Source organism: Ptiloglossa arizonensis, chromosome 12, assembly GCF_051014685.1.
Source record: "Ptiloglossa arizonensis isolate GNS036 chromosome 12, iyPtiAriz1_principal, whole genome shotgun sequence".
NCBI classification, from domain to species: Eukaryota; Metazoa; Arthropoda; class Insecta; order Hymenoptera; family Colletidae; genus Ptiloglossa; species Ptiloglossa arizonensis.
The window spans coordinates 2,742,267-2,757,685 of NC_135059.1; the positions used below are offsets into that span (position 1 = coordinate 2,742,267).

The window sequence follows — 15,419 nt, forward strand, 5'->3', positions numbered from 1 at the left end:
AGACGGTAGTCACGCGTACGCGGAACTCCTCTTCTCTTTTCGTGGCAGCTTTTTGTCCTATCCAGTGTCGGGCTACGGATCGATTTCCCAGCAAATCGAGTTCGACGACCGGAGGAGTCTCCCGCGTAACTTTCAATAAGCAATCTTCCGTAATGTCTCTGTTAGCCCGCGTAACGAGAGAAAACCCTCTCGATGCGGTGGTGGGGGAGAGACCGACTCGAGGCTGAAAGGGGCCAGCTATTGGGCATACGTAACGCGCACGGTTACGAGTTTCGCGTGCCACGACACCGTTCGAGTCGGCTACGTTACCGCGGGAACGTTTTAGTTTCTACGGAGGAGTGGGGGTGAGGTGGAGTGGGGGGTTAGATGGAGTGGGGGGTGATGTGGAGTGGGGGGTGATGTGGAGTGGGGGATGGGCAATACTTTTTCGGTCGTCGAGCCATGTCGCGTGCGCACGATTCCGTAGGACGATCGCGTTCCGAGCGTTTCGAGCGGGCTTTGGAAATCGTTCGCGGTGACCTGTTGAGGGAGTCTTCCACTCACGGAACACGAAACGAGACGTTTCTTTATGAATTCCTCGACCAAATGCAATACAGTGGAAATTGTGCGAGCACACGTTCGTACAATACGTGTGAACACACGTTATGCGGACGTTGTATCACATTCGGCTTGCGAGCGTCTGTCAAACTACGTCCAGATCGAAGACGAACAGGAATATTAATTTAACGAAAATTGAGAAACTTATAGAATGTGGAACTATTTATTTGTCGGTTAACGTTATCGAAAGGAGAAATATTGCTCGAAATTTGATAAAGAATAAGAATATTTAGTCTTTCAGTGACCACCCTGTACTATTCGTTTGGATACCAAAAAGTGTTTGTTTGTCCTGTCAATTTGACGTATAAACAGAATAAACAACGAAGAACGTCAGAGGAAATATATTATTCCGAAAATGAAAACAAATGTCGGGGGGATGCATTGTTCCAAAAATAATAAGGACGAATGCATTGTCGAGCAAGCACAGTTGATTCCAGACTTGATTTCCAGAAGAAATTAAGAGAATATAAATTATAAAAGGTATAAATTGAATTTCTATTACGCTCGATTTCAATCATAATCAATTTCTACAGTGATTCTATATTTTTCGTTCTACTCGTTCACGTTTTCGCGAAAACGTGATAAAACGTGTTCGTTTAAGAGTGCATTTATCTTTACCATTTTTGAATCCGCGCGACACCATTATTTATTCGCAAGTGGCAAGTATTCCGACTACCGAATTTGTCACGCGGTAATATTTCTCGAAACTTCCGGATCGTGGCGCAACGGTTAGGCCAAGACCGATCCGGTGATCTACGATATCCCTTTGTGCAACCTTAGCTCCGAGAGCACCATGAACGCTTCGCGTCTTCGGTTTCGTAACCGTGTTATTGTCTCGCGTTTCGAAATAAGATTTCATTTGGCGACATTTGATGCCACGTTTATTGCGTTACTTGCCCCTCGCGTTATCGCATACCGAACGTTTATTTTATACGAACTCGTAAAACAGTCGCGCAGTTAATATTCATATTTGCCTCGCTCGTCTCGCAGTCTCGCTGACGTTACTCGAAATCCTCGTCGTTTACGGTTTCAAATATTAGTACGATGTTAAACGTGATGTCATATATCATGCCTCTGGAGAGAAAGAGGGAGAGAAAGAGAGAGGGAGAGAGGAAGGGACAGGGAGATGGAGGGTCTAATGCCACTGTCGGACGAATTTCCCCTCTAATTTATTACTCCGTTGACGTCCAACCTTTCATGCTCCAAGTTCGCGGAAGCACCAACGTGTCTGAAATCTTCTTACGTGCCGGTATCACGAGCACCGCAGCTACGTCGCGGAACGGGAACCCGACAAATTCGCACCCAGGCCCGATTCGCGTGGAGGGTAGTTTCGAGATGGATGCGACGGGATCGAGAAGGCTTTCGTTCACGGAAGTAATTTCTATTTTTTTCAATCTCGCCCGTGGTGTCTGCGGAGGAGGGGCTTTAACGTAATTTCGCCTTTGCGCCATGGGACATCGATGCCGCGCAGAAGCGAGCGGATTCGTATACGGGGTGTATTTTAACGCTTGGAAGTCGCATCGACTAGGTGGATCGTGGACACATCGCGAGGATAAAATATTACGATTCTGTTAAAGAGAGATGAATAATGTGTGTATTTTCAGTTTCATTTTTAGAGATCGCGGGGCTCGGGGTAACCAAAGGTAGAGGGAACTTTTATTCCTGTTTTAATAGTATTGGATAATTTTCAAATGTTGGTTATTACGATGTGTAATGTACTTTCGAAATTTACATTTTTTAGAAAATTTTATTCTACGATGCGTCTCAATTTAGAGTTTCAATTTAGAGATTTACTACAAGAATAATACAGATTCAAAAGTAAGTTAAAAGATAATTTAATTTATTTTTTTATAAAATATGAGAGTAACTAACAATAAGTACAAGGCCTTTTGATTGTGTGTTATTTCTATTGCTGTACAATCAACAAATTTTTAGATGTTGGTTGCCATAGTATATAATGTACTTACAAAATCTATATTCTTGAGAAAACTACATTCTTGTAATTTTTGTTTTAAGTTAAGTACAAGGATTTAATTAGGAATTTATTTAGTGCTGGTGGTTATAAAATAAGGGTGAATGAAATTATAGAATATACGTGTATAGAATAAGGTAGTGGTAGGAACGAAACATTAACAAAGTACACAATTAATAACTACGCTAACTACGCTATTCTTTCTTTACGCGACACGACACGCTTCGACAATTTTCCAACAATGCCGATATAAAAATGGTTTTCCATTTAAGAAATAGAAACAGAAATTAAGAAAATAAGAAATAGAATTATGCCGCCCTAAACACTCTTCTTTCGTACCTTATATCCTCACACATATTCTTTCCCTTTCATTCTAATTTTTAATCTGTTTCACTCCATGCATCCGGTCACGTACGCCAAAAATTTTCCAATATGGCGCCATCTCAATCGCTCTTCTTTCACACTTCGCTCGTTCGTCTATTCCAAACACTTCAGATTCTCCCCAGACCACACGCAATTCCTTTCATTCTCACAAATTACCATAAGAATAATATAATTCTCGAAGTACTTTAAAAAATAGGATGCTTTGGCCAGTTCGATCATATTAATAATTTTTTTTATAAAATATAAAAGTAACTGAAAAGTGCGCTGGGCCCGTGGCAAGTGCTCCCATTTGCCTTGTATTAAGGGTGGTACTACACTTTTCGATCAAATGACGAGTGTTCAACTTCGTTTCAGGTAACCGTTTGTAAAGTCGTCCGACATTTTGTAGCGTATCGTGTAACGATGCGAATACACTCTCTCTACTAGAATTTAACATAATATCTCCAAATTGAAATCGAGGTACGCTCGCAAGCAATATTCGTTACCGTAATACTATGATTTATTGATAGGCTATAGCAAACAAGGATTGGGGTATATCTATAGCAAACTGTTTCGAATTTCAATACGTTGGAACAAAGGCTAGCACATAATAACTGTTAGACTTCATAAATATTACAGATTAATGTAATAGAAATCGAGGTACGTTATAATTTATTTCAGTGTTTTCCGACCTATGTGCGAAGCTTCTCAACCAAAAATTTTATTTCGTACTTTTGATTTATTTTTTCACGAGAAATACACTCCTCCCCCTCCACTTGGTTATACAGCGATTACAGAGAAACGCTATATAAATTAGAAAATAAGAAATAGAACACATCTCTTTGAAATTTCAAGAGTAATCTCTGTTGTCTCGTCGACAATCACAGCTGTCCATTTTTATCTATTATCGACTGTAATAATTTACCCTGTGTAAGACTAAAATTTTGCCCGCACCGCGTATGCTCGTTACGCCGATTAAACGTTTCAACGTTGGCGAAGAGTGGACTCGTCCAAGCGTGTGAAATTTTTCAAACAAAGTTCGCGCATTTTTCTTCCCGCTGTAGGAAAAATCAGCAAAACCATGTTCTTTGTGAAGTATCTTCGGTGTGCAAAGTCTGCTCCGTGGAATAATGGTTCTGGTAGAGATTTCAGGATTTAAAAATCTGGAAAACCGAGTTTTTGGACGATACCACGTTCGTTCGCTATTTTTCGCGCGAAAGCAAATTCAGGTCCACGTATGTCGATGTTCGCGCACTAATGTCGTCACTCCGCTCCACTGGTTACGTGTGCGTACTTTTTTTAGTTTCTGTAAATGACCCTCCTTTGCGTGTTTTTTTCTCTCCATTTTTCCGAAATATATTCCGAATATTGCACCCCTCAGCGCGAATATTGCACCCCGTGTTTCTGAGGTAGCCACGGATTTTTTATCAATATACACAATAAACGCGTTAACTTTTTCTTCGTGCGTTATTCAAAATATCGGGAGCAGACATTCTCACGTAGTCGGGGTTGGCGCGAATTCGTTCTAAAAATTGATTCTTTTTTATCTCGAGAACCAACCGCGCACGAACCGACGAAAGTGAAACTAGTATACTCGGAGCGAGCGTAATAGCGGGTCTCGTATTACCGGAGATTATGTAAATCAAGAACCGTGCATGAGAGCATTAGCAATGAATTGGCAAGATTCTCCCGATGAGAATGAGACCATCTTTTGATTAAAAAACGACCTTCTTCCCGATTATTTTTTTCCTAATAAGTTACACTAATTGTTTTGGAAAATCATATAATTACACATAATTAAAAATATATACTCACTTCTCTACAAGATCGTGTTTGGACTCATTTTCGGTGGAAGAACTGCAGCAATACACTGATAATATTCTCAGTAATGTACAATTTGAATGATTAAACATGAGATTGTATTTGGACTAATTTTCAGCGTTAGGACCTCAGCATTTCGTCGACGATGCACTCACGAAGACAGAATCTCAAAAATAAAATATAAAGTCGTATTTAGACTCATTTCCGGTGGAAGAACCACAGTAATCTATCGACAATATTCTCAAAAATACAAATTTAAATTTTCACTGGTAAGTGAAACTCGAAATTCCTGCGTATCTGTTCGTTCTTCCTCGGACTTCGACTCGAACGTTCGAACCGAAGAAACGTAAACAGTGAAGGTGACGATTCTTTTGCATAAAGCTAGACGCTACCTTATTGCAACGAGTCGCGACACCGTGGAAAAAGGTAATAAGAGTAACACGATCGAAACGAAGACCGCGTCGCCGAGAAAGGAACGAAGACCGAGATGGCGAAGGCGTAGGCGGGTGGATCGCAAAGCGAACAGGAAATCTCACAAATTAAGCTCGAGCTGTACAAGAGGACGAAGCTTTCCGACCGATAGGATTGGCTGCAATCTTCGACAAGGCAATCCGGCGGACTCGTAAATTTCCTGGAACAGCGCGAACCGAGCCTAACAGACCCCAACTGTCTCGATACCAGTTGGCCACAATTTCCCGACGACATGGAGATCTAATTCTGGCAATTTATTTGCCCGATAAACTGAAGGTGTTTTCATCGGATCCTCGAAACGTCGGTGATCCATTAGCCCGAGGACGTTTCCAATCCTAGTCGTTGCGTCGTTTGCAGAACATTTTCTCGCTAAATTCTCCCGTGGGTCCGGTCGAACGGGTCGGTTTAAAATATTATCCAACGCAGATTCCGTAAGTGGTAGTTAGAGACGATAGTATCGATTGGAAACTCTTTCGAAGAAGCCACGTCGAAAGATCATCGAGAGAGTTTAACGTAGATTCTTATAAAAACTTAAATATATGTATAGGGTGGATGTCCCAATTACCGCCACTTTAAGCTTATCGCGCAACTTCGTTCAATTATTTTCTAAGTGACTTAACCTAAAAATCGTTCGAGACTCGATTATCGCATTGCTCGACGTCTCTTTTAGATACTTGTGAAAAGTTTTTCACGTTGAATCCGATGGATCGATTACCAACCAATCAAAAATGTACAACGAAGTTCAATGTTCCTGCTATTGTCGCTCCAGAAACTATACTTACGTATTAACGATCCAGCTTGCGCAACGGCTATAAGATGAATACTAAAATTATTCGCTTTGCTACGTTACGACAATCCCCATAGTTTTCACTTACATTAGTTACGCTTTTTACGCTCGAAGTAAACCAATCGTTCAAAAGTAGACTAATAATTCATGTATCGATATGTTTCGCGATATTCATAATCAATCGTTTCGTCCTCTTTACTCTACTCTATAATTGATACAATTATTTGTATCAATAAATGGATATACAGGGACCATTCAAAGCTGTCTTTTCGACAATAGATGGAACAAGATTCTCGAGTGTTTAAGACAGTCTTCACTCCATTGTAAAACAGTCGCGAGTTGCTCTTTCCATCAATGAAAACTGTGTTCGAAAGCGATCGTCGAACTCGGAGGCAGTTTCCATTGACGAGGAACACTCTCGAGAACAACTCGCGACAGTTTTACTCTCGAGTGGACTCGTAGGTTAATTCGCGACGCGACGCAACGATAATACGTTGTTCACCTGTTGAGGGGGTCCGAGCGATACCGATCGAGGAGCTCCGATCGAGAGATAATACGCGATCTGCGATCGCGTATTAAAAATTCCTCTTGGTGTCTCGTCTCCCACTCTCTGGCCATTAACCACGTGGAATCCTCGAGATCTCGCGGTTTTTCGCGTTATACGAGCATCGCGGTATAATGCGTTAACTTCGCCGCGACTCGACGTAACAAGAAATTCCATGCTCGGTTATTGAGTACTCCCGGGGGTCGGGGGTGGGGAGTGGTGGCGGACAGCAAACACAGCGGGGAGAATAAATGAAGCAGCGAGAAACGAACGAAAGAAAAGCGAGCGAACGAGCGAACGAACCGACAAACGAAAAAGAGGCAGCAGGAATTTAATTTGGACGAATTCTTCGGCACTTATTACGAGGGCCAGAGGTGGATGGAGGGGTGATATGGAACGTCGCCAGACGTCGCTCGAACGTCCGTCGTCTCGACGACGACTCGCGAGCGAGACGTCGATTTCTGGTGCTCGCAAACAGAATCGACGAGCCGACGTTCGGCGTCGCGACGAGTCAGGCGAATCCGGTTCCGATCGGCCCGTTCTTCGGCTCCCGGTAACAGCCGGCGCAACTGAGCTTATTTGAATTCCAGATTGGATTATCCGTCGGATTTGGATAAATGAGGGGATTCTATCAGTTACCTATTCGTACCGGCGTGGAATTACATGCATAGACAAGAGAATCGGGTTCTCGTTCGAGTCGAGTAACCGACGAAAATCCGTCGCGATCTACAGTTACGAACCCCCGAACGAGACTGCGAAACGACGGATGCGTTTCGAGATTTCGAAGTTCAGTTCCCCGCTTAAAAGTGAAAACTGTTACAATCCGGGAATGGGTAGAGAATTTTTTCCCCCGGAATCGTCGAAAATTCGCCACGATGTCGCGATTGCACCTTGTCACGGACGTGGAACCGACGCGTCTCGAAATATCAAAGTACAGTTCCCCGCTTAAAAGTAAAAACTGTTACGATCAATCCGGGAATGGGTAGAGAATTTTTTTTCCCGGAATCGTCGAAAATTCGCCACGATGTTGCGATTGCACCTTGTCACGAACGTGGAACCGATTCGTCTCGAAATATCAAATGTACAGTTCCCCGCTTAAAAGTGAAAACTTTTACGATCAATCTGGGATGGGTAGAGAATTTTTTTTAAAATTGATGAAAATTCGCCGCTACTTCGCGATAAGGCATTGTTACGGACGTGGAACCGACGCGTCTCGAAATATCAAAGTACAGTTTCTAGCTTAAAATTGATAAGTGATCAATCTGGGATGGGTAGAGAATTTTTTCTTAAAATCGACGAAAATTCACCGCTACGTCGCGATAACACCTTGTTATGGACGTGGAACCGACACGTCTCGAAATATCAAAGTACAGTTCCCCGCTTAAAAGTGAAAACTGTTACGATCAATCCGGGAATGGGTAGAGAATTTTTTTTTCCCGGAATCGTCGAAAATTCGCCACGATGTCGCGATAACACCTTGTCACGAACATGAAACCGACACGTCTCGAAATATCAAAGTACAGTTCCTAGCTTAAAATTGATAAGTGATCAATCTGGGATGGGTAGAGAATTTTTTCTTCAAATCGACGAAAATTCGCCGCTACGTCGCGATAACACCTTGTTACGGACGTGGAACCGACGCGTCTCGAAATTTTCTCGAATTTCCCCGCTTAAAGAGTATCTTCAAACCGGGATGAGACATTTGATAATTTCATAATACAGTTCCTCGCTTAAAGATGAAAGAAAATATTTTCAACCCGGGGTGGGTGGTGAATCCAATTATTATTGCACCGTTAACCGCCATCCGCTGAAAAAATGCACCATTAATACACGAAATAAAATTTAAACTGTACACCGGGCGAATTACATAGCTTTAATTGCAAAACTTTTTTTCCTCGGTAATGTAGCAAAAATAACGAAACCTTGATACTTTCGCAACGTGCCCCAAACGTAAACGAAACGAACAACGAAAATTCCAGAATAAATACAAGATATAAAATAAATTTTACAACAAAGTATCGATACGAATCCTAAATTTCAAAAGACAATTTACAAATAATACACAAATAAGAAACAAATCCGCAATATTTTCCGGAATACTTTTAGGATCCCGGATGTACTGCATCGTTTGAAAATTCCCACTCGGAATACCGAAAACAATCTCGTAAAGTATCGACCGGCGTACGTGCTGTTGTAATATTTATCGGTTTTCCATCTGCTCGCGAAGTTTCGTTAAATCGGTGCGTAACACTTGGCGGGTTCCTCCTTGGAAGTTGTACCGACATTTATAGAAGCGACCTGTTAAACTCGTAAGAGTCTAGAGGCGAGCCATAACCACGGGGACTACGTCTCGACGACGCTCGACTGGGAAAATAATAATTGTTATCGCCGCGAAGCAATCCGAGCTTACGTCGCGCAGGGGATCGAAGTTTAAATACTTCTTGGTTTTTCTTGGAAGATTAAACTATACCGTTTCTAGTCCCGGTAGACGGTCTGGCTGATTCTCTGGCACGACGAAGTAACTTCTCCGGTACCTTTTCATCAAACTCCGTCTCGGCTTTCACTTTTCGATTTTTGTTTTCCTTTCCCTCTTGGCCAGAGACTCGGAGCCGAGGGTTGGTGAAATTCCTGTTGCTTGCCAGGCGCGTGTGATTCATCGCTGTAATTTGTTTTTTTTTCTTCTCTCTTCTCTCTCTCTCTCTCTCTCCCTCTTTCTTTTTCAGCATCCTCCTCTCTCCACCCCTCATCTAATGCGGATACGATTCCTCGTTGCAGCTTCCAGCGCGAAACAAAACGGCGCGGAGGTCGATGACTCGAAGCACGAAGTAGATGGGGCTGGTACGGCTTTGGTGCAATATCCGGACAACTTGAATCTCCGTGATCTTTACTACTACATACTAGCGCCTACGCTCTGCTACGAACTGAATTTTCCCCGAACACAAAGGATACGGAAAAGGTAAATAATGATAAGACTCGCGCTTCACTCGCGAGCTCACCTGTAACAGCTTCTTGATTCAGCTTTCGAGCATTCCGCTGGAAAATTGTCACAACGCGGTTCCGTTGTTTTATTAACCGGGAGAAGAAACACTTTACCTCGGTGGTGCGCAATCTTCGACGTTACCGACCCGGATCAAATTAAATAGTTCGAAATAACAGAGATCAATACGCTCGAACGAGCAATTATGGTTTCACAAAGGTACGAAATCATTTTTCTCCATCTACGAACGATCGTTTTCGGATATCGAGTGTTGATGAATTTAACTGTAGCGTGTTCCTCGGGTCTTTCTCGACCCATCACGTTCTTGCAATATATCTTTTTATTTGATAAAAGCTGTTAAGACAGACTGGATTTACGCTTCTGTATTTCCTTAGATCTCTAGTTGGTTTATAGAGTTAAAATATTAGAGTTGAGAATATTATCGAACGAAAGAATATACTATATTAAGATTGAAATAAACGCGTGGAAAATAATATGGAAAAATTAGAGTCAATACTATTTGTGTTATACTTCATATACCTTTACAAAGAATCTGATTTCATTATACATTTTCGAATTTCATTTGCGTTATTATTTCTATCATTTAACCTTCAAGTGGCGCTATGAAGGATTTTCGATTCGAATACGTACTCTGGTATCAATCACAAGTGTAGATCGAAAGATGTAAATTATTAGTTCCGTTTCATCTTTTTAAATTAAAATCGGTCAATGTTTCCGTTTCGTTAAAAGTCGCGATAGTATTTTGGGATTAACCTACATAAATCTTTTCAACGTAACTGTCTACTTCTTCTATACAACGTTTTCATTCCTCGATACACACAGCTATGCACAGTAATTTAGCTTTCATCTATATCCGAAGAGGAAACCAGGAAAAAGGAGGTCAGAACTTAATAAATAAAAGGTGTCCCGTAAAATATATTACTAGCAGACCAGAGGATGATTCTTCGTGAAAAAATTAATAAAAAATGTACATAACATATTTTCGTTCTATCGTTTCGAAAAATTCGACCTTTATAATTCCTGGACTACACGTGCGATTGAGTACAAATTGGTTAACGCTATTACTTTATTATGCGTTATTTCTGTTTACATTAAATTTTCTAAATATTCATCATGAAGGTGGTATCACTTTTCCATCGATCTTACTATTTCAAAACTAGTTTAGAACCAATTAATGTCAAACAATGATCACATTGGTCGGATTTGTACTCAATTGTACACGCATCGGACGACTTTAAAATCGATTTGCTCGAAAGTGGACATTCGTACAAAACAGTTCTATTTTCAATTTTCAATTTGGATTTGCACAAAACATCGACTCTTTACCGGTTATAATATGAGTTTATTCTCGCATGAAAATATTTGTACGACGAATTAAATGCATTTTCAATTCCATTCTTGATCCAACTTCAAATAAGTAACTTCAAAGTGTTCATAATAATTTGATCAGCCTCGGTGCACGTCGATGTGCATGTGTGTATTTTCGGAAGAAGTCGTTTTCTTTTTCGTTCGGTTTCGTTTCTATGGGCTTCCATCGGAAGGAAAACGGAGGAAAGAAGGCAAAGTTGGCGAACGGAGTGTTCGCGAAATTAGATTTAAGTGGGCTATTGTTGGGAAAATGGAGGAGGGTACGTTTGGATGGACTCCGAGGGTAAGGTGATGTATTCCTTTCTATGCTTCCGACTCGTACTTCCGATTGTATCCGGGATTCCAGAGATTTTCATGGAACACTTTCTTCCGAATGCGCGGGCGTATTTTCTACGATGCACGCGGCCTGGATGCGCCTCGAAAGTGCTTCGAGTCTGACTGGCCGACGTTTCTTGCCACCAGCAGTTGTTGGCTTCGAGAATCTCGGGAACAAATTGCAGCGGAGAAGGGATGTCATATCGCCCGACACTCCACCGAAAACCTCTTTCCGGATATCCCGCGACGCGACTACTCGATGAAATTCGACAACGACGAGGAAACAGTGAACCCGGAAAGGCTTAACCGGCTGACGCGTATTTAACGCGCGGTTTATCGAAAATTAACGGGGGTCGTTAGGTCGAGAGTATTACCTTAATACGCGGAGTGTCTCACGGAAAATCGAACATCCAAACGCTTCGACTTGGATTAGAAAATACGAAACAAAGTGTTTCATCGTCTGACACTTTCATTCAGATCGGGATATTTCTGAACGAGAAATGGTGTCATTTGGTACTTTGACTATAGTAATCTATCTACTCGTATAATTATCTATCCGTATAATTATTAATAGGATATCAATAATATTATCCATTACGATGGAACGTCTCTACTAGAATGATTTTACAACTATCGATCATCCAATAGAACGACCTGACTAACCGTCAACTTTGTCGTAAGAATGCATCGAAACGACAATCAGATACGAATCGTTTTGAAAATAAAATTCTTTTGCATTTAAGAGAGTAATCCAAACGGTTTCACGGAGAGTAATCCTATATTTACAAATCGCGTTTTCAATATACAGCATTGAAAGCTCCGAGTATAAATGAAAAAATACAAATGTAAGACGATTTGTAAATCGTCTCTACGACAATTCACAGAACGTGATAGTACGTTTTCAATAGACACGGTCACTCGTAAAACACTCTCTGGACTCGCGGTGTATTTTCGACGACGTTATATGAACAAGAGCCTCGTTTGTTCCTTCCAGATTCCTGATTAAACGCATCCTGGAGGTTGTGGTCGGCTGCCAAGTGGTCATGTCGTTGTTTCAACAGTGGATGATCCCGTCCGTGAAGAACTCCCTGGTCCCGTTCAGCGTAAGTGTTTCGCCCTCTCGTTCTCTCTCTCGTTCGCTCGCTTTTTATCTCGGCCAGGAAACCGTATGAAATCTCACCGCAAAAATTTCATTACGCTTCATGAACCGGGAGCCGCGCACAGACCCGTCCATCATGGGAAACAATTTTCCGCTTTCCTATCCGGCATTACCGGGGCGTCATCGTTGCACCATGCATCACGCGTTTATCCCTTTTATTCCCGACCCTCCTCTTTCTCTCTCTGTCTCTCTCTCCAGCCTGGAAATAAATAATAATCTATCGGGGCAACCGATACATCGATACCGATGGACGTTATTAAGGGGGCTAATTATTTATAGAGGCGGTCGTAAATAAGTCCGGACCGGCCACGGGAGCGAAATGGCTTCTAAGATAGAGAGAGCCGGTGAACAGAAGTGTAATTTGGTTTCGGCAAATAGGTGCGATCAATCTTTCTCGTAATTCCCCGGGCGGAGGTACGATACGCACAAATATATGGCCGACAGAGGCCAACTGCTCTCCCCCCAACACGCCTCGTACTCCCCCCACCACCGCTCTCAGAAAATCCTCGCCCGCCGATTCTCTCGCCCCACCCACTCGCTCACCCCCACTCCCCGCCCACTCTGTCACTGGTAATGATGTGTTTCTACGCATGCCGCACAATAATAGCCCCGACGACTCATCGGTTTTTATTTCGACGCCCGTTAAGCCCGTCCCCCTCTTCGTTTTTCCCCTCTTTTTTTCACCCCAGTGATATTTGACGGGCTCGATCATTTGTTAGGGAACCGTGGTCGCATTTCGCGAACGCCACGGGAAACGTTCACGTGTTACGCCCACGCCTATCGCGACACGGTCGCGTGTAATCAGTACGCGACGGTAAATATTCGGGATAAGCCGGCCCGGGACAATTTGGACGGAATGCAACTTCGAGAATATTACGACGCGATTGTATCTGTTGCCATTCTAGCGCGTCGCGGCACGAGCAACGATGGTCGAGCTTCGACCGATAAAAATGAAAACGCTCTGCGACCTTGATGGACGATCCGGTATTCGAGAATTGCAACTGTCTTTTATAATTCCCGGTCTCGGTGTTTTTTCGGGGTCTTTTTTTTTCTTGTTTTTTTTTTTTTTTGTTCTTTTTCCCTCTGCCCCGGACTCATCGATCGCGGGAACAACGAGAACCGTGATCGTCGGTTCTCGAGGATTAATCCTGGAGCAGTCTGGCAGGTTTTGGTGGAACGTGACCGAATATTTTTTTGCCACGAGGGAAGAATCGTTTGGGATGGAAAAAGGTTAAGTGTTTGTTTCACACCGAACACTGGGTCGATTTGGGGCGAGCTGGCCTACTTTTTTTTTTTAATTTTCGGTGATACGATAAATGTAATTGGTCGAAGTAGGAGAATAAATTAAGGGAGACGAATACGTGTAAAATTGGAGTGTAGATGTAGGAATGAAGAGTAATCTTTGGTTTGGAAAAGAAAGGAGAAAGTTGTATCGTATACGAAAGGTTTGTTCGAGCGAGATAACACGATTTGTACGAAATGTAAGATGAATTCGTCCTTATCACGATTTATTTATCTATAGGTATGTATAAGTAGAAATGCAAAAACAACAAACGTACGAGAGAATTAATTAAAAACTCTGCATATGAATTTCTTTTTACATAAAGGTATCTATACACCATCGATAGATTTATGCGATATCACATATTGCCAAGAATATTGACCATCCAGGGATGATAACAAAATGATATTGTGGATTGATGCAATATATTCAAATAAATACAAAGTTTTCGATTACTGTTGAAGCCCAATATTTCAAGCATACATATATCTCGCGGGGAAAAAAATTGGGAATATTGTTTCTATAATATTGAATCGTCTGGGGGAACCACCGTTTTTCAATATTACCGATAAAACGTAACTTCGATAATATTGATCGTGTATGTGGGTAACTTGAGCATTGCTTTTAGATTATTTTATTACAAAAGCAATTAACGAAGATAAGTTCAACGGTGAATTAAAAATGTTTTAAAATAAAGATGTTTAAACCAACGTACTTCAAAGTATTATTTTACCAGAACAATATAAGTGGAAAAGTGAAAGGAAGAAGTTGAACCTAGTGTAGATATATAATGTTTATGTTAAACTGAAGATGATTCGAATTGCTATTTCAGATTGTTTGGTGAAATTATTTCATAAATAGTTCGTTTGACACTGACATTTAATCATTAAATATTTGTTATATATATTCCTACCTAACGTATTTACTTATTTTATTAAAAAGAACAAAAATAGAATATCAGAAGGCTAAAGAAAAATTGTACATCATAGAAGCTAGGTGAACGGGCGAGGTTTAGCGAATATACAACATGGCTGGTCCACAGCTTAACCCAACTTAATCCCAAAACTTATAAACTAAGTTAAACATAAGATTTACGGTACGACGCTGCAATGCGCAAGAGAAAGACGAAAGTATTATGAAAAATGGGAAAAAACGAAACACCTTGCGCGTTTCTAGGAAACGTAAAAATCTATGAAACGTATATCAACTAGGAGGGAATTAAAATAATAAGCTAAGATAATGTAACAAAAACATGCTCACACGGTAAAGAAGGTTTTCATCTTAAACGCGGTAATTTCTATAATTTTTCGTATACATAAAATTCCATGTTATTAAAAATATAATAAAAAGAAATAATATTCTTCGCGTTTGACCTTTTGAATATTAATGTTAAAATAATTATGAGGCACACTTTAAAACTACTATTATACTCATTTGAAGTTTGCTCAAGAATTAAATTCAAAATATCCTCAAAACGATACTTTGGTTTCTAAAAAATTTACTGTAATATTAAAACATCTTAGAACAATTTTAAAATTTTTCCAATAAAAAAGAAAATATACACACGAATATTTAATTACACCGCCTTTTGCACAGGTATCCAATAAAGATCGATCGATCGAGAAAGTTATATCCATATAACATAATCATCCAGAAATATAAGGAAACTATCGAAAAAATATGAAATAAAACATACATATATATCCTTTATATTAATTAAGACCATCAAACTTCGAATAAGT

At 40.9% G+C, this 15,419-nt stretch overlaps 1 protein-coding gene across 3 annotated transcripts in view; it reads left to right on the forward strand.

Annotated features, from left to right (window-relative positions):
- The window catches only part of Mdy (diacylglycerol O-acyltransferase), a 243,134-nt gene that overhangs the window by 174,468 nt on the left and 53,247 nt on the right, over nt 1-15,419 (forward strand). For all 3 annotated transcript variants that reach the window (XR_012993772.1, XM_076324416.1, XM_076324417.1), the window contains 2 exons: nt 9,331-9,511; nt 12,231-12,339. Coding sequence is in view for 2 of the 3 variants with exons in the window: in XM_076324416.1 (XP_076180531.1) it covers nt 9,331-9,511; nt 12,231-12,339 (290 nt within the window). In the remaining variant the exon portion in view is untranslated. The remainder of the gene's footprint in view (nt 1-9,330; nt 9,512-12,230; nt 12,340-15,419) is intronic.